This window comes from Tachysurus fulvidraco, chromosome 17 (genome assembly GCF_022655615.1).
Source record: "Tachysurus fulvidraco isolate hzauxx_2018 chromosome 17, HZAU_PFXX_2.0, whole genome shotgun sequence".
Lineage (NCBI taxonomy): Eukaryota > Metazoa > Chordata > Actinopteri > Siluriformes > Bagridae > Tachysurus > Tachysurus fulvidraco.
The window spans coordinates 19820128-19838794 of record NC_062534.1 but is presented as its reverse complement, the minus strand read 5'-3'; the positions used below and the strand labels follow the sequence as shown (position 1 = coordinate 19838794).

General features: G+C 38.7%; 3 protein-coding genes across 3 annotated transcripts; 1 reads left to right on the top strand and 2 right to left on the bottom strand.

The window, feature by feature from the left end:
* The first annotated feature begins 146 nt into the window (after positions 1–146).
* fbxl14a (F-box and leucine-rich repeat protein 14a) lies at positions 147–2398 on the top strand. Its single transcript, XM_027134292.2, has one exon. It carries the CDS (start codon positions 662–664, stop codon positions 1862–1864), a length of 1203 nt encoding a protein of 400 aa, XP_026990093.2. The 5' UTR covers positions 147–661; the 3' UTR covers positions 1865–2398.
* Positions 2399–2605: 207 nt separating this feature from the next.
* On the bottom strand, positions 2606–9526 carry chrm2b (cholinergic receptor, muscarinic 2b). The gene is made up of 3 exons (XM_027135077.2): positions 9100–9526; positions 6109–6982; positions 2606–5622 (listed from the first exon to the last, which is right to left on the bottom strand). The coding sequence occupies exons 2-3, from the start codon at positions 6977–6979 to the stop codon at positions 5087–5089; spliced, it is 1407 nt and encodes a 468-aa protein (XP_026990878.2). The 5' UTR covers positions 6980–6982; positions 9100–9526; the 3' UTR covers positions 2606–5086.
* Positions 9527–14937: 5411 nt separating this feature from the next.
* Positions 14938–18175, bottom strand: LOC113635738. Its single transcript, XM_027135360.2, has 3 exons — positions 16948–18175; positions 16595–16832; positions 14938–16384 (listed from the first exon to the last, which is right to left on the bottom strand). The coding sequence occupies exons 1-3, from the start codon at positions 17184–17186 to the stop codon at positions 15860–15862; spliced, it is 1002 nt and encodes a 333-aa protein (XP_026991161.2). The 5' UTR covers positions 17187–18175; the 3' UTR covers positions 14938–15859.
* Between the last annotated feature and the right edge of the window lie 492 nt (positions 18176–18667).

Genomic DNA, 18667 nt, shown 5'->3' with positions numbered 1-18667 from the left:
CGAATAAAATACGTAAGGTTTAAACAGAAGGCCACCGGAAGTGATGTAATATAATCCGCATTCCAAATGGCTCTTTGTTGAAAACGAAGTGCACTACATAGGGCATGAGATCTATTATTTCAAACTCGGTGTAGTGCACTAGTGTAGGCAGTGTGTACAGATTTGAGCAAACGCTAATGGGAATGGCTGGGAAGTATCCGTGTTAATTCCGCATCGCCTAAAAAAAAAAAAGAATATATATATATTTTTTTATTTGGAGTTAAAGACTAAGGATCAATGTGTCCGTGGACGTTTGGTGGAACTGAAGAATTGTGTTATGATTTAAAAAATATATCTATAACAAGCCGGACTCAAAGCATAACAAAGACTCGGCGATACAAAAGCGGTGTGTGACGAATGTTGACGCTAGCCTGTTTGTTAGCTTAGCTGGTGAGCCTAATACAGACGTTATTACACACAAGTAATCAAAACAAAAGTCTCGCTTTTAATAGTAAACTTTCGTGCATCCATCGCGCAAGAATGCGTGTTTTCTGATCTTTTAAGTATTGCTAAAATAAGCTGATTGATTTAGCTACGTTTTAAATGCTAGTTAGCTAGTTTAGCTTAGCCAGTCGGCTAATCTCGGCAAAGCGGTAAAGCCGGAGTTTGGCGGAGCGGTGAAATGGAGACCCACATCTCAAGCCTTTTCCCGGAGATTCTAGCGATGATCTTCAGCTACCTGGACGTTAAAGGCAAAGGCAGGGTTGCGCAGGTGTGTGTGGCCTGGAGAGACGCGTCCTACCACAAATCAGTATGGAGAGGAGTCGAAGCCAAACTCCATCTGAGGAGAGCAAACCCGTCCTTATTCCCAAGCCTTCAGAGCAGAGGGATTAAAAAAGTGCAGATACTGAGCCTCAGACGCAGCCTCAGCTATGTCATTCAGGGCATGCCGAACATCGAGAGCCTTAACCTGAGCGGATGCTACAATTTGACAGACAACGGACTTGGACATGCATTTGTGCAGGACATTCCTTGCCTGAGGATCCTCAACCTCAGCCTCTGTAAGCAGATCACAGACTCCAGCCTTGGCCGAATTGCACAGTATCTAAAGAACTTAGAGGTGCTGGAGCTGGGTGGCTGCAGCAACATCACAAATACTGGCTTGCTCCTTATAGCATGGGGATTGCACAGGCTCAAGAGCCTGAATCTACGCAGCTGCAGGCATGTCTCCGACGTGGGCATCGGTCACCTGGCTGGGATGACGCGCAGCGCCGCTGAAGGTTGTCTCGGCTTGGAGCATCTCACTCTGCAGGACTGTCAGAAGCTGACTGACTTGTCGCTCAAGCACATCTCAAAGGGCCTGAATAAACTCAAAGTTCTCAACCTAAGCTTCTGCGGTGGCATTTCAGATGCTGGAATGATTCACCTGTCCCACATGACCCAACTGTGGACTCTGAATCTGCGCTCGTGTGACAACATCAGCGACACCGGCATCATGCACCTGTCCATGGGCTCTCTTCGGCTGTTTGGTTTGGACGTGTCGTTTTGTGACAAAGTGGGAGATCAGAGCTTGGCTTACATCGCCCAAGGGCTTTATCAGCTGAAGTCGCTCTCGCTTTGCTCATGTCACATCAGCGATGATGGAATCAACAGGATGGTGCGGCAGATGCACAAGCTGAAGACGCTGAACATTGGACAGTGTGTTCGCATCACAGACAAGGGGCTTGAGCTCATCGCTGACCACCTTACCCAGCTGACTGGCATCGATCTGTACGGCTGTACCAAAATCACTAAACGGGGACTGGAGCGAATAACACAGCTCCCGTGCCTTAAAGTGTTGAACCTGGGGCTTTGGGAAATGACTGAGGGTGAAAGAGTTAGGTGATGCCTGATCAGGCATCACAGCTTACAGTTTATACTACCTCATTCAACATTGTCACCATATTTTTATTTTTATTTTATAAGAGATGTGAAGGAACTTTTTATTTGTTTAGTGTTATGCAATAAGAACACCGAACACCCTTTGGTTATATTGTTTAATAGTATATATTTCTTAAATGCCTTTTTGTTAGTAAGTGGCTAGTGGATTATTTTAGGGTGTCTTGCGGCACTGTTCTTAAAAAAAAATATTTTCTCATTCTCAATTAGATTAAACTGATGTTATACTGAATGCCTTAAAGTATTACCATCATCTTGGGAGCTGTAGTACTGCTCTTAGCATTAAATATGGATCAGTGTTTAAATTCTTTTTCCATGCTTCAGAAAGATGTAACATTCTCCTTAGTAAAATGAAACATATGCAATTTAAAACTGTGTAAGAAAAAAAAAAATATATATATATATATGGTCAATTTATTGGTAAGATAATGTTTGGAATGTCTATTTTCCTATGCTAAAAAAATTAAAATTGTTTTTGAAATCGTTTGCTTATTTATGGCTTCCTGTATGTATGTCGTGTATCAATACTTAAAAAAAGCACCACTTTAACATGTTTAGTTATGCTGAAAGTTTACATGTCATTTTCGATTATATTTGATTTAAATGATACATTTATTTTTAGAAACAGACAGGAAAAGAAAGGAGAAAAACAAATGGTAACGAAATAAGCCAGTCTGTGATGCTCTGCTCAGGAAAAGGAGTACTTTATTGTGTAATCAATATTCGGTTATGATTTTGCTCAGCCGTGTGAAGAAGAGCTCCAGATAACACACAGATAATAGGCACATTTTAATGATTAATTGCAAACAGTGAAAGAAACAGCCATATCAAAGGACTGCTGTTTAATATAGATATCAGGATAAATATTAACTCATGTTTAAAACTAAGTTCAGTTCAGAGTAGTTATCTTCTAACACTCTCTTAATAATCTAACATATTAAGTGCATGGTAGCAGCTTCCAAAGCTTTATGCTGTTAACTCGCATCTCGTATATTTACTTTAATTACACAACCACAACTCCCTGGTCATGAGCAGGAAAATCAGGTTTGTCCTTTTCCTCCTCTTCAAAATCTGTAGAAAATAGTTTTGGTTTGGTAGCACACACACACACACACACACACACACACACACACTCGCACACAAAACACATCATTTACCACTGTTGGAAAAAAAAAGCCATTTCAACTGAAATTTTCTTTAAATGCTCCAAGCTGTGCCCGGGGTTCACGTGGCATGTATTTTAAATGCAGCTTCAAACGGTTTAAGGATTTACACACTAACAGATGCATCAAAGATAAAAAGTGAATTGCTATTAAAATCTGTCCAGAAGGTCTGGAGTCTGTAACATTAATGGGCCTCATTTATCATTCTCTTAGAAAAGTGTGTTTAAAGTCTTCTTGTTTGCCAAAACCGTACTGAAAAATCCCTACCAGGTTTACGAAAAGTACAGTAATGCTGTTTTTCTTCATACTCACATGTTTACACTTATAACCATCAAGTGTGAAGTGAAAGTGCTTTGTGTGAATGGATGAGTTGCATTTAGTTGATGACCACAAAATTCCATTAAAAGTTAATATGCTTAAATGCTAAAAGTGCGTCTCTTTAAGTTCGGCGTGAGCTAGAACTTCAGTATAAACCAGCTCAGACAACAACACATCAGCATCCACACACACACACACTCCTTCCTCTTATAGCATGCCATTGTTTTAAAAATCTGTTCTTATTTGTCTTAATTCATGGATTTCTTTTGGATTTCTTTTATAATAATATGAAAATGACATTCATACATTTTCATTAAACGTGTATGGAACTTAAACAGCTAGTTAGTTAGTAAGTTAGTTAATTAGTTATGTATTAACGTATTAACGTAATGACCTTCATTTTCACAATCCACAATCACCATAATCCACATTGAAAAACTCATGTAATTATACACGTTGAAGCCAATCAATGAAAATTCAAATCAGGAATATTTTTTAAGAATAACGCATTTCCTGTGTAAATGCCTTCGAGTATTTTGTTATACCTCAGCCAGATAGTGTGGGATGAGTTAGATTCATTATAATTTCTTAAGAACAAGTGGTTAAATGTTTGTAGGATTTTTATTTAATTATCATTATCACTAGTCAAAAAATGCAAGGTCAAATATCTGAAATACTGTTTCTTCAATCGCTTCCTTCACATTCTAATTATATTTTAAGGGTTTTTCTGGCCTACAGATTAGTAACAAGGAGAACTAGACTTGTAGACCGTTGACACTGTTGGCATCGAGTTTGACTTGTTAAATACATGCAGTGGTGTCTGTAGTAGCTTGATAAATGAGGCCCGATTCATAAGATATGATTAGTCTTAGATGTTGTGTATTAGCCACAACAGTTCAGAAAGGATTCTCTGAAAACACAGATAGAAGCTGTTCATTTTACCTAAATTAGAAACACAACTGTAAATACGGTATATATTAGTCCATAGAGCAAAGCATAGTGTTCTTTATTAATCAGCAGAGTTTTATCTGAGAATAGTGCACCACTACATAGCATGAATTTGGTCAAAGCTCTAGAGTCTGTTATTAATGGATAAGTGTGTGTGGGGTGTAGTAGTGTGGTAATGCATAATGCTGTAGCATTAAAGCCACTCAGCCTCACACACCCAGACATCATCCTAAATTCAGGTTGTGAATGTTCTCTTCCTGTCTACGTGGATTTTCCACTCATATGTGTGTTTCCTGTGGTGGACTGGTGTCCCCTGGTGTCATACCCAGCAGTCCCGGGATAGACTCTGGATCCACCATGACCCTGACCAGGATAAATTGTTTACTGAATGAAGCTGAATGAATGAATAATTGAACAATTTACATCTTAAACATATTCTAGTTTGCATTATAATCCTAAATGGGTTGTTTTCTTTCGTTCTTGGTAAAATCTAGCGTTATCTGAACTCAATACTCAATGACACACCCTATACAAAGCTGTAATTGTCTCTATGGGGGACCTCCAGCTTTTCATCCCTGTTTAGCCGTATACTGAAAGTGACTTGAATGTGACATGTCCCTCCCATGGTGTGTGTGGAGTTCATATTAATACCATCGCTCTGGTCTATTAAAAAAACTTTTGGATGTGGAACCAAATTCGTACGTTAGACTCATCAGCTTTACAGAAACCACATACAGGTTTTATCTGACTGTGCGAATGTTTTTGTACTTGCACAACAGCAGCTGCTTGAAGGTGTTTTTGAAGGTGGCATTGCACAGGGCATAGCAGGCGGGGTTAACTGTGCTGTTGATGTAACACAGCCAGTACCCCAGTGTCCACATGGAGTTAGGGATGCAGTCAGAGCAGAAGGTGTTGATCAGAACCATGACATTGTAAGGGGTCCAAGTGATCACAAAGGCCAGAAGAATAGCCATGATTGTCCTTGTAACCTTCCTCTCTCTGGAGCACCCATTCTTCCTCTTTTTCTTGTTTGGAGGCATGAAGATCAGGGCAACCAGGCTCTGCTTCTCCTTATGATGGCTGGTGTTCTGATTTGCACTGTTACCCATAGTCTCTTTTGATGAAATTGCCAAACAGGTTAGTTTTGCATGGCTTTTTCTTGCTCTCTTTGTTGGAGTGCTCTGAACATCACCGTTAGAAACCGCATCCTCTCTCTGACTGAATGACGCCAAGATGCTGCCTGATGTGGAGTCATTTTCACTCTCCCTGTCCTCACCTGGGACAAGAGGAATGGTTTTTAAAATACACTATTTTTTATTACTGCAGAACCTGATTTACATAATTTCCTCAGCATCATAGTCTTAATGATGGATTTGCTAAAAACAAGAACAATAATTTTAAATAACATTTCAGTTCCATTTCAACATATAAGTGACTGTGCTATACAATAATCAGAAGACTGTTACGGAAGATTTTGCCAGGAACAAAAAAATATACATTTTGTGTGTAGAGGATTGGGCGTTTTTCCAAAATTACACATACAAATATTATATTAAATAATTTAAATAAATTCAACAGTAAACACCAAAGAAAATATTTACTTAGAATGAGCTTTGTATACTCTAATCAATGTATACATTTAACTGATGTGCATGTGATGTGTAACGAATCAATTCAGGACAGAAAACTTCACAAAATATGAATCTGGTCCATGTCAATAAAAATATGTTAAAGTCTACTAGAAGTTATTTAAAAGTCTTACCTATTATAGTGCTGGAACCAGGGCAGTGTACATGCAAACCCTCTGCTTCCTTGCCTTCCTTCCCCTCTCTGTTCTCCTCTGTGGTCGAGACAGTGGCCTGAGTCCTGCCTTCCTGACTGACTTCAGAAGTTTTGTGACATTCTCTCCTCCTGACACGGCTGCGACTTGCCTTGGAGATCTGCCAGTACAGCACGCTCATTATGACCACAGGCAGGTAGAATGCAGCGATAGCTGTGCCAAAAGTGACCACAGCATTAGAAAAGAATTGAATTTGACATATGCCTTTAGGCACTGTGCGGCCACCCTTGATGAACTGCCAGAAAAGGATGGCTGGTGCCCACAGGACAAAAGACAAGACCCAGGCGGCTGCGATCATCATTCCCGCCATCCTGGTCGTCCTTTTGACTGGGTAGCTAAGTGGCCTGGTGACGCAGAAATAGCGGTCGAAGCTGATGATAAGGAGGTTCATGACAGAAGCGTTGCTTGCCACATAGTCGAGAGCCAACCACAAGTCACAGACGATAGGCCCTAAAGGCCAGAACCTATTCACAATGTAGATTGTATAGAGGTTCATGGAAAACACACCGATGATGAGATCTGCACATGCCAAGCTGAAGAGGAAACAGTTATTAACTGTCTGAAGGTTTTTATTGACCTTGATGGAGACAATGACCAGAACATTGCCGATAACTGTAATCAGACTCAAAGAGCTCAGTCCCAGAATCATAAGCACCACCACTGAAGGCTTGAAAGGACATTCCACATATGGATTTGTCTTATTGGCATAGCTGAAGCATGCAGCAAGACTTAAGTTTGAGTCCATGTTTCCTGGGTCTGATTGTACACTTATACCCTTTTGGACATTCATCATGACCTAAGTGTAAAAATAAAGACCTACTGTTAGGCAAGAAGAAATGAAGGTGTACATTGTGTTTTAGATAGCACTAACAAATTCATAACTGCTGAAGAAATAGGCTAAATTAATACTTGACACTCCCCATATTGCTGAGAGAGAGAGAGAAAGACTAAGTGCAGGACTGTGTGTGTTTATGAGGGGAGTCTGTTTGCCAAACTAATGATCTTTTCAAACAGTAACTGCCTGACATTATATTTATTCCATTTGTTCAGCTTGGCGCCACATCACTATCAGGTCAAGAGCGACCAGGTGTGTGAATGTGTGTTTAAATGGGGTGCCAGGGAACATCCTAAAGTGGCAAAGGTGTACGGTTAAGTTTTTCAAATGTCATATATTCCAACATTTTAGCTTCAAATGTTAAATCAAAATTCTTATTTTTATTATATTATAAAAATATATTTTTTTCAGTAAAAATTCCTTGATTGTTTTGAATCGAAAGTGACCCAGTCTTATTCGCCAATTTGTTTTTAAAAGACTTTGTTTTCAATGGTTTTATGCCTTTAGCCTCAGAAACCATTTCCAAGGAGTCTGTTCATCATCAGATTTCAAGTCCACACTTGACACTTGACAGCATAAAGAACAGTGTACACTGTTCTGTGTGTTTGTGTGTGTGTGTGTGTGTGTGTGTGTGTGAGAGAGAGATAGAGAGAGAGAGAGAGAGAGAGAGAGAGAGAGAGAGAGAGATGTAGACTGTGTCAGCTCTGAGAAGTGCCTTGCACATGTCCAGCCCATTAAGTGCTCCTGCTTCTGTAGCTTGCATTAATGAACTCACAGGTCCAGATGTCAGCAGAGACAAAGCAGTCACACATCTTTGCCCAGATGCCAATGTTCCTGCTTGTCTGTGTATGGCATCTAAATCTCCAAAAAGTAAATAGTGAAATACCAGACACGTTGAGGTAGAGACAGCACTCATAATATTATTGCAGGCTACTGCGATGTGCCATCTCTACGTGAATTAGGCTTGACACTTTGCTGGAGCACTTAGTGTCTGGCTGCTATTTTGAAGTGAGACCGATAACACTGCTCCATGTTTCAACGTTGCTAAAACAAAATCTCTTCACCTTTACCAACACCCCAACTTAGTGTTAATGAAAGAAAACAACCGTTTTAGGACGGCTGAAGAATGATGAAGAACAACTAAAACCACTCTTGTAGGTGTATTATGACACAGCTCATGATATAAAGTGTTCATTTTTTTTTTATTTAATTGCACAAGCCAGTTGTTTTTGACAGTTATCATCTCTGCAGCATGTTCTAGGTAGGCAGTCAGTACTGTGAGAAATATCTCATTAGTATGGCAAAAAAGAAGTTCAAAATGAGAAGTGGCTATAAAATGTTCTCTATGTAAAATTTATTAGGCAAGTGTGTGTGTTTCAACCTTTTCGGCTTGTTTACTGCAGCTGAAATAGTAGGCTATTGACAAGAATAAATGTAAATAAACGTATAAAAATGTAAAGATTTAAATATATTTAACCAGCTCTATGAAAAGTTTGAAGTAAATGACAATAATACTAATATATACAAATATCTGGATGTGAAACAGTTAAAATAATATTAAAATTATAAGTAACTAGATTTATGTGTAATGAATCATTCTTTTTTAACAACTAACAGTTTGCTTGTTTACATTGTACGGTTCATGATCTAAATGCTACGCTTTCTGGAAAAACGGGTACTTAATGTACTTGACTGTACCTTCTATTTTGGAGGTACCCTGGAGGGTCCGTGTTTTGTACAGTTAATGTGTATGTTTTATGTTGAAATGTGCATGTTGTGTATATTGACAGTGTTCTGCCTAAATCTCAACAAAGGTGTGTGCACGTTAAACACTTTAAAGGTGCACTGCATTCACATTAATGTGTAAAACAACACACTACATGAATAAATGTCTTAAACACACAGTAATGTACAGATTGATTAGTACTAAAGTCTCAGATAAACAATACAGTCATTAATGACAGTGTGTACTTCTCTGTGTTCGTTTGTTTAAACAGACTTGACAGTCAGATGTTGAAAAGTCCCTGTAATTACAGGGGTAACAAATACATTCTCCCCTCCATACACCCTATATTTACCTTCTCTCGAACAAATTCAGCTGTTTTCCGTCCATTTCAGAGCATCTGTGGTCGGTAATGTTAAATACACCAACACCCATCTTTTCCCCTCAGTCCTTTACGGTGTTATTCGTTGTTTGTACAGTAAGTTATGGTGCGTGTCCTGTCCCTTACAGGCGGTGACTGAAGCTCTCGGAGAGTTTGCGTGTGTAAATTACGTCTAGGGGCGTAGAAACAGACCTCCAATTCAACGCAACACAGCCGTGACTTCCTTTGTCTTTCATTTCACGCCGCGTTCTCAGCACCACGGAGAGCGTAAAGACCTTAACGTGAACTTGAACAAATGTCGTAAACGGGACGTAATTTCTGGTTAAAAACAAAGCTCCTAATTGTGCGTCATATTTCAGACTAACTTAAAACGGAGTACATCTCTCTCTCTCTCTCTCTCTCTCTCTCCCTCTCTCTCTCTCTTTCCTTCTCTCTCTCTCTCTCTCTCTGCAGATCATCTCTCTCTCCTCTCCTCTTGCCTTCTCTTCTCTCTCGCGCTCTGCTCTCGCTCTCTCCTTCCTCCCCCCTCTCTCTCTCCACTCCTTGCCTTCGCTCTCTCTCTCTCTCTCTCGCCCCCTCTCTCTCTCGCTCTCTCGCCTCGCAGCGCCCTTCTTCTGACTATCTCTCTCTCCTTCTCCCCCCCCTCTCTCTCTTTCCTCCCCCCCCTCTCTCACTCTTTCCTTCTCTCTCTCTCTCTCTCTCTCTCTCTCTCTCTCTCTCTCTCTCTCTCTCTCTCCTTCTCCCCCCCTCTCTCACAGTCAAGCCGAAAAATAAAAACAAACCAACAACAAAACCAAAATAAACAAACAAACAAACCGACAAAAACTATTCAATTCAACACAATTCAATTTATTTGAATAGCGCTTATACAATTCACATTGTCTCAAAGCAGCTTTACAGAAGTAAAGAAACAACAAACATGTAAAAGTTTGAAGTATAAGATTAAGTTACTATTTAACATCTAACATCTACCCCTAATGAGCAAGCCAGAGGTGATGGTTGTGAGGTAGAACCTTGAGAGGAACCAGACTCAGTAGGGAACCTCATCCTCATTTGTTTGACACCGGACGGTAAATAATGTCAATGTAAATAATGTCCTTTCTACAACAGTTTGTAGTCGAGTGGAATTAAGCAACTAAGAGCTCCTGATGAACTAATGGATCGACCACAGACCCAACTCTAATTCCTTCCTGCTGAAATTTTCAAATGATGAAGACCCACCACAAAGCTGACTGATGCAACAATGGTTCAAAGATGGCGTGACAGTCTTTGTTTGGCCCCATTCACAGCAATCCCGTGAGTCGCTGGCTGATCAAACCCCCGGCAGAGTGAACACCAGGCGACTCCATCCAGGAGTACGCCGTCAGGATCGATGAAATAGGTCCAGGAGAAAAAGTAATCCACAAAAGTAAACTAAAAGCTACATTAGTTACACCAAATTTGAATCTCTATGTCTATTTTAGTTAACATAATATAAATGTACTGTATCTCCTAGCAAGTGTCCATGTCTACGTCTTCATTCTGACCTTTAACACATTTCTGATGCATTTCTGTGGAACTGTATATCACAACTGGCCTGCTGTGCATCTTTGAGTGATAAAAGCAAGGTTGTTTTACTGGCTACAGAAATGTCCTTGGACAACACACACCTATAAACACTGGTTTGTCAAGATCCTAAACAGACCAGTATGTCTATGGAAAATAGGCTAACTAGCAAAAGCTGATTATTGATTGAGTGGGGATGTGTGTTTATTTCATCTAAAGATGGGGGTGAATTTCAGCCCAGGGATTATAACTTGTATCTGGTCTTTAACTATGGCTTCAACAAGCACCACGGTGTCTATAATAGCCAAACTAAACTTGAATTAACCAATAACAGAGTGGTGGTTTTGGTGTTTATTCCTCCCTCATTAATCAAATAAACAAAACAGTGACAGAAGGATGGGCAGGATTTGTTCCACACCCACTTTTGCTTGATGGAAAAATATATTGAAGCCATGCTGAGGAATGCCAGCTGCACCATGGAAAGTTTGTCAAAGTGAGCTGTCCAAACACCTCATTACAAAGCCTGAGACAGAAGACAGGGTCCTGCTCTCCATCAGTAAACTCTTCAGTATGGACTTGGAGTTGTTGCAAGCTGTAGACAATCAGGGAGCAGTCTGCATGACAAGCTGCTTGCATGAATGCTGAAATTGTGTTAGATGTTGGTAAGCAGGAAGGGTTAAAAAAGAGCAGTTTAAGAATGGACAGTTGTGAAGACCATGTATGGACAGGGGACAGAAAGTGTGTATATATTGTGTATTTTATTATATTGGTCGAATAAATCACTTGCAAAGAACACAAACATATAAGGGGTTGGGGCTTAAAGGGAAAAATTCCTCAGACGCAAACGCTCCCAGTGCTCCTACTCTCCGGTCAACATGACAAATGAAACAATCTGAACATCTTAAAGAATTTCAGCATAAATGTTATGTATAAAACCTTTTAAAGGCACTAAACAGGCAGACTATATTTTTTTTGATGGCAAACGGCTTTACATTGAACTGTTTTGTTGTCCGTTACAGAATAAAATGCTTATAATGTTACATTAGCCACATCAATGGTTTCATTCACTTTTTGGGTGCAAACCTGTCCAGCTATCACTCTTGGTACATCATTTAAAGACAGGCTTTATTAGGGCTGACTGAGAGAAGTGATGCATGTTTTGGGTAGTTTGCTGTACATCGAAAATGTGACTGCTTTTGACAAAATATTATGCATGTTGAAAACGATGGAAATAACATAAGATATCTTCTCTTTTCTATCTCTTCTAGCTCTGTCTCTTTACAGCTAGACTGATCAATGAAGAATCACACTGCAATGTGCAGAACTAGGACACTCGTCATGTCTGGGTAACCTATGATGGTCTTGAGCTTCTGTGGTAAACATCAGTTTAAAATCACATTAACATTCTCATGCTATTAAAATAATAATAATAATAGTAATTCATCCTTTGCAGAGGTTAATTTATCATTGAAGTATTAGCTAAAATAAAATGTTAGCTTAAATAAAAATAAAAATAATTTGACATATTCTACAGCATTAAATAATATTCCTACAAATCCATATTCAGGTTTTTATGCATTTGCTTTTTTACCTATTCAGTTTTGAATTCAGTTTTCGTGTAGATAAGTTAATGGTTTGATATTTCAAACATAATGTCCTGCCTACCACTAGTTACAGACACACACCTCTCCACAGCTCTACACTTTTATGGCTATAAGCTTCAGGTTCTTCATGAATATTGATTCACAGCTTGGAGTAACCTAAACTACTGGGGTATATTATGCACTGGTGTAAACAAAATCTAGCTTATTGCATGATCGATGAAAAAGAGAAGCGTGTTACACAAGAATGCATGTGGCCATGTTGTTTCAAATCCATATTTTGTAACAGGATGCTGTGTCAAATATAATAGAAATATGCTGTTTCACAGTTAATGTCTTGAAACACCCATGATGTACTGTATAAGGAGCTGGGAGAGGAAAAGAAGGATTGCCAACAATCCATTTCAGCTGTAGGTTATGGAGAGGTTTTTGTTTAGGATACAAAGAAATTTATTTGCTAACCTGCAGCCATTATTCACAATCGTTTTATTTGTCATTGGTTGTGTAAAGCTCATTTTGTACAGTATGCCACAACCACTCCAGGGCACATTTCATTGTTTGCTTGTTATTTGTTCATCAAGAGTAGAATTCCTTTTTTTCAAGGCCCAGTTTGGCAATTTTTTGTAAGAGTAAATTTATAAGAGATTATAAGTAAGCCTTATAACTGGATATGATATGATATTATCAATGTTTGTTAATTGAAAAGGGTATTTTTTTCTAATACATATTTGACAGCTAGAGCATTCATAAAGTGACACTGATGTCTGAGGGCACCTTGCTACTGCATGGCTACAGGATGAAATATAACCATGTGCTGTTGGGATTTTAAATATTAATATATTCAAATACAGTATAAAATGGCATCACACCAAGGGTAATTATTCACTTGCATGTACAGAATACATTAGAATACAAAGTTGCAGCCAGACACGAAGTGCAAAGTGTCAAGAAAAGTTTCTATAAAGAACATTGTAGGTTTCTAAAGGGTTCGTATTTGGAATCTGTTGAGAATATTTAGGAAGGAGAAAGAAATGAAATGTCGAAGAGACGTATATATTATGATATATTAAGTATATGTTATATTATATTGTGTTAGAAGTAGATTTTGGGGACATTTATAACCTCTAGGCAGAGTAGAGTTTAGAGACATTTATGATGATAATAACCACGTATAGAAATAGACGCTGCGCTTGCCACAAGTAATCAACAGCCAATGTAGGAGTAAGAGACTATAACACTCATAAACATTATATAAATGCAGGCTAAATAAATGCTGAATCTATGCTAAAAGTTAAATAACTAAATGCTAAACAAGCTTAGCTATTTTAGAGAAATAATGAGAGAAAAGCAGAAAATACTCCATGAGACTTCAAAGTGCAACATGAGCTCAAAGTTGCAGAATCAAGGAAATGTAGTTTGAGAGGAAAATATTAGACATACTGTATGGTTTAGTATGGTTTTTAGAGATCTTTCTAGAGATGAGGGGAACTTTGAGCACCAACCCACTAACCACAGGCTCAGTTGGTGTATAAGGGGAATTCAGACTCTTGTTGAATTCATGCAAAACAAAAGTGGGTGTAGCACTTTTCAGTTTTGGTTAAATGGCAAGGATCTCAACAGGGAAGGGGTCACTCAACTCCACTGTGTCTGATGCTTCGTATTGTCTGAGGACTTATTGCTCCTTCTCATCTAAGCCCGAAGAGTCTTTATTTTGTTTACGACTGTATTTAGTGGCAGAAAATATTTTGTATAATAGGAAATTGGCCAGAACTCCGTACCACCCTGTGATATGTCCACTCAGAGGAGAACTCTGAGTTCTGACAAAACTCTTTTTAAAGGTTCAATCAAATAAAACTTTAGGCTTCTTTGTATCTTGTGTATCCTGTGAAATTTAAAAAAATAAAATTTACTTATGTTAATCTAGGGTTCTTTATAAAACCCAACTGAATCTATTTTGCAATGAGTGTAAAGTATAGTGAATTTCCTAGGATCAACTGACATCATTGTTGAGTTCCATGGCAATTAGTATTGTTTTCTTTTTAACCGATAAGTGGAAATAGTCCACAGAGTTAAATGAACGAGTCTCAATTGAAATTGCCAAAAGCATTCAATCATTAACTTGATGAAGTTATAATAAATTTAAAAAAAAATGTTGTAGCAAGTTGTTAAACATTTGATTAAATGAGAACATGTCATATATATATATGTATATATCACTGGGCATTGAAGAGTGCTTTTAATAAACAGGTCATGTTTGTTGACATTTGTTGAGTAAGTGTTGTATGGATAGTGCACATATAGCCCAGGGGAAGGATCTGCACTGGGATGAGATGAAATACAAGTGTAGACATTAATATAACAAACAGATTAATACAATATAACAACCATGGAAAAAAATCCACCCACACAAATACCCCCCACATACACACAAACATGACATGCTCACTCTCTCTCTCTCTCTCTCTCTCTCTCTCTCTCTCTCTCTCTCTCTCTCTCTCTCTCTCTCTCTCTCACACACACACACACACACACACACACACACACACATACACACACACACACACAACACAAACATGACATGCTCTCTCTCTCTCACACACACACACACACACACACGCACACACACACACACACACACCCTCTCTCTCTCTCAAGCACACACACACACACACACACACACACACACACACACACACACACACACACACACACACACACACACACAAATATAAACTGACAATACAAGTAAAACAAAAATATATGTGCCATGCAAACAAACATGGGTGACTGTTTAAAGTTGGTGACTGAGATGGAACAGTGGCCCTAATGACAATATATTAATGTGGCACAACTGAGTGCAAATGCTTGCATTCACTGATGATAAAATGCAAATGAAAAGTAAAAAAGACTTTCTATTGACATGTTCTGGGTAACCTATTAAATGTATCTCATTAAGGTGCCTGATGATTTTCATAAAGCATAAAAAGTCCCGACAACTTCAAACTGGTCATTACAGTTTTTCTCGATTGCTAAAACACATTTCTTGAAACAGTCAACCATTTTCTCAGAACTGTAAACACAAAACCAAATATTCAAACTAAATTTCCAAAACCTTTGACTCTTCTAGCAAAATCAAACACTCGCCCCTAAACTATTTAACCTGTCCTCAAAATCAAACTATGCTTTCAGATCATAAACACAACCCATCAATAAATAAACACTATGGAGTAATCATTAGACACAACACAAAAAATTGGAGAACACAGCATCCAGGGCATGTAGTTAAAGAAAATGTTGTTTGTTACTGTATAAACAGTACGTAAATGCCATTTGCAATAAAGAAAATATTACAGTAACCATCACTTAGTACTGTCAAAGAAAATTATAAATGAAAAGCATAATACACTTAAATGTTGTACAACTGAAAAGTCTGTTTTACACAATTCAGTCTGCCTCAGTGTCGCGTCTTCGTGCTGGGTCTGGCCAGAGGACTTCATCCACCTCACAGGCAATGTTGTCCCTTCCCAGGCAATGAGGGAAAAACCCTCTGGTGTGTCAGATCCAGCCTTGACAACATTCCACATTCCTTAATTCCATAATTCCATAGCCTCTAGAAGACTTACCCCGTTATATGGATTTCGGTCATAGACCTTCCACAGCCACCCAGAGAAAAATTCCTCAATTGGGTTTAGAAAAGGGCTGTATGGTGAAAGGAAAACATTTAAGAATTGCTGGTTGATATTGAACCATTCACATACACGGACACTCCGGTGAAAGCTGACATTGTCCCAAACCACCAGATACACAGCATGCACTGCCTGCTGATAATCCTGGTGCTCACGCTCAAGCAGAACATCCCGAAAACCACCCAGAAAGGTTAAAAGATGTTCAGTGTTGTATGGCCCCAGGGTTGCATGATGGTGGAGAACCCCACGGTTACTTATGGCTGCACAAAGGGTGACATTGCCACCACACTGGCCAGGGACACCCACGATGGCACGTTGGCCAATTATGTTCCTGCCTCTCCCTCTCCTCTTTGCCAGATTGAACCCTGCTTCATCAATGAAAATGCATTCATGGGGCCTTTCCATGGAATCCAGTTCAAACACTCTCTACACATGTAAAAAAGGATACATACAGTAACTAGTTTACAGTAGTAAGTGATACAGAAAGACAAACTTCTGCAAGTGTATTTGTATACACACCTTACAGTATGTACATACCCTACACTAGTATAAAGGCCAGTTTACAGTAACGGTTGGCTAGTAGCATAGAATTGTACTGTAAGCATCAGAGCTGAAAGTGTCTGAGTGTACATTTACTTGTACATATTGACATCGTAGTTCTTTGACCCGTTCTGAGTTGCGCTCAAAGGGTACTCTGTACACTTGCTTCATGCGTAGCCTGTTGCGTTTGAGGACACGATCAATGGTCGAAAGGCTGACACTGTTCATTCCTTCAAAGTTTGCATTGTCTTCAACAACTCTTTCCTGTATTTCACACAGGCGGATAGCATTGTTTTGAAGGACCATATCAACAATGAGAGGTTGTCTTGCAATTCTACAAGAAGGGAAAATGCTTATTTCCCCCCAGTCATTTTCTCTTGACAAAGATATGTACTGGCTCAAATGAATACAGTAAACTTTCAATTACCGAAATAAAAAGAAACATTTACCTGTTTTCTTCTCTGAATGTCCTGACAATGGTGGCCACAGAGAATCTGCTCAAATTGGGTTGAACTCGTAGGCCTGCTTCCCTCATTGTCATACCATGAACAAGAACATGGTCTATGACTGTTGCTCGAATATCATCTGAAATGACTGCTCTTGGTCTTCCTCCTCCTCTTCCTCCTTTTCTTCCTCCTCCTCCTCTTACTCTTCCTCTTCCTCTGCCTCTCAGATTGTTTCCCACCATTCTTACATCCACCCAACACACCTGTGCCCTCTGAACTGGCTTATATTCTGGGCAATTGGTTTAATCACATCATTAGAAACAAGTGTGTTCAATTTTGAGTCATTGTGTTTTACAGATGACAACTGTGTTGTAGTTGTGTTTACTGTTTGCTGCGTGTGTTTACCAATTTGCAGCACAAGTGCATCACAGTGCAAAATGTGTTTCTGATTTGACAAATTGGTTTAGTTCACTGAACATTTGATTCAGAGAATGGGGTTTAGTGTTTTAGCAATCGAGAAAAACTGTAACATCAGGAAAGCAGCTACAGTAGGAGAAAAGAAAACAGACATTTTAAACGGACTGAAAAATGATATATAAACATATCATAGTGTTTCAAAATCATATTAACAAAAATTAAAAACAGAGGAGAACTGAAAAGTCCTAAGACTACTTTTTTATTAAAAGATTTTTCAAATTTAAGAAGAATATATAAAAAAAAACAAATTATAAAAAAAAAAATTTCCTGTACAGAGATCAATGTGTTTTTACCAAGTGTTTAAAGACCATTTTACATCAAATTCAAGTATCTCTTTTAAATTTATGTGGAATTCCCCAGGGTAGTGTTTGTATTGTTGTAATCCGACATCAGGATGCATTTCCTATTATGTCCACAGCGTGGTGCTGTTGTATGATTTTAAAACGACTAACCTGCGCATCCGACACCGTTGTGCTGGGAATTTAGCACTCATAGGAATATTTATGGGTTTGGGGTCATTTATGATTTGGGGAACCTAGAAGTCAATTATATATATAATTTTTTAAGTTTAAGTTTTTTCCCCTTCTGTCCAAAAGATTTCCAAGATTACCAAGATCATGGCACCACTGTGAACATCAGCAAATCATGACACAGCACAGTAATGATGTGGATTATATATATAAGAATGCAACATTCTCCTAGATCGCTTACAAAATTACACAGGTATTCATGGACAGGCTTTAAGTTGGTTTAGATCCTACCTGTCTGATCGATACCATTTTACCAGTTTATTATCAGTTAATTATGGGGTCTCTCAAGGATCAGTTCTAGGAGCTCTGCTTTTCTCGATATACATGCTTCCATAAGGGAACATTATTAGAAGACATGGGATTAGTTTCCACTGCTATGCTGACGGCACATTTATATATCTCATCAAAACCAGATATCTAAAGTGACCAAATTAACTCAATGCCTTAGAGAGATAAAAGACTGGATGAGCTGCAATTTTCTGTTGTTAAACTCTGATAAGACAGAAATACTACTTATAGGTCCAAAAAACAGTACACAGAAACTCTCACAATTTAACTTCCATTTAGAGACATGTACTGTTAGAGTAGCTCGACAGTGAAAGACCTGGGTGTTTAGACAGCAACCTGTCTTTTGAAAATCATACCGCCCATACCACAAAAACAGCCTTCTTCCACATTAGAAACATTGCCAAGCTGAGAAACATCCTGTCTGTCTC

Coding starts and splice junctions, on each gene's coding strand:
- fbxl14a (XM_027134292.2), top strand. CDS start 662: ATGGAGACCCACATCTCAAGCCTTTTCCCGGAGATTCTAGCGATGATC.
- chrm2b (XM_027135077.2), bottom strand. CDS start 6,979: ATGATGAATGTCCAAAAGGGTATAAGTGTACAATCAGACCCAGGAAAC. Junction 5,623..6,108: donor TGGTTCCAGCACTATAATAG/GTAAGACTTTTA, acceptor CTCTTGTCCCAG/GTGAGGACAGGGAGAGTGAA.
- LOC113635738 (XM_027135360.2), bottom strand. CDS start 17,186: ATGGTGGGAAACAATCTGAGAGGCAGAGGAAGAGGAAGAGTAAGAGGA. Junction 16,833..16,947: donor ACATTCAGAGAAGAAAACAG/GTAAATGTTTCT, acceptor CCCTTCTTGTAG/AATTGCAAGACAACCTCTCA. Junction 16,385..16,594: donor TACGATGTCAATATGTACAA/GTAAATGTACAC, acceptor TTACATGTGTAG/AGAGTGTTTGAACTGGATTC.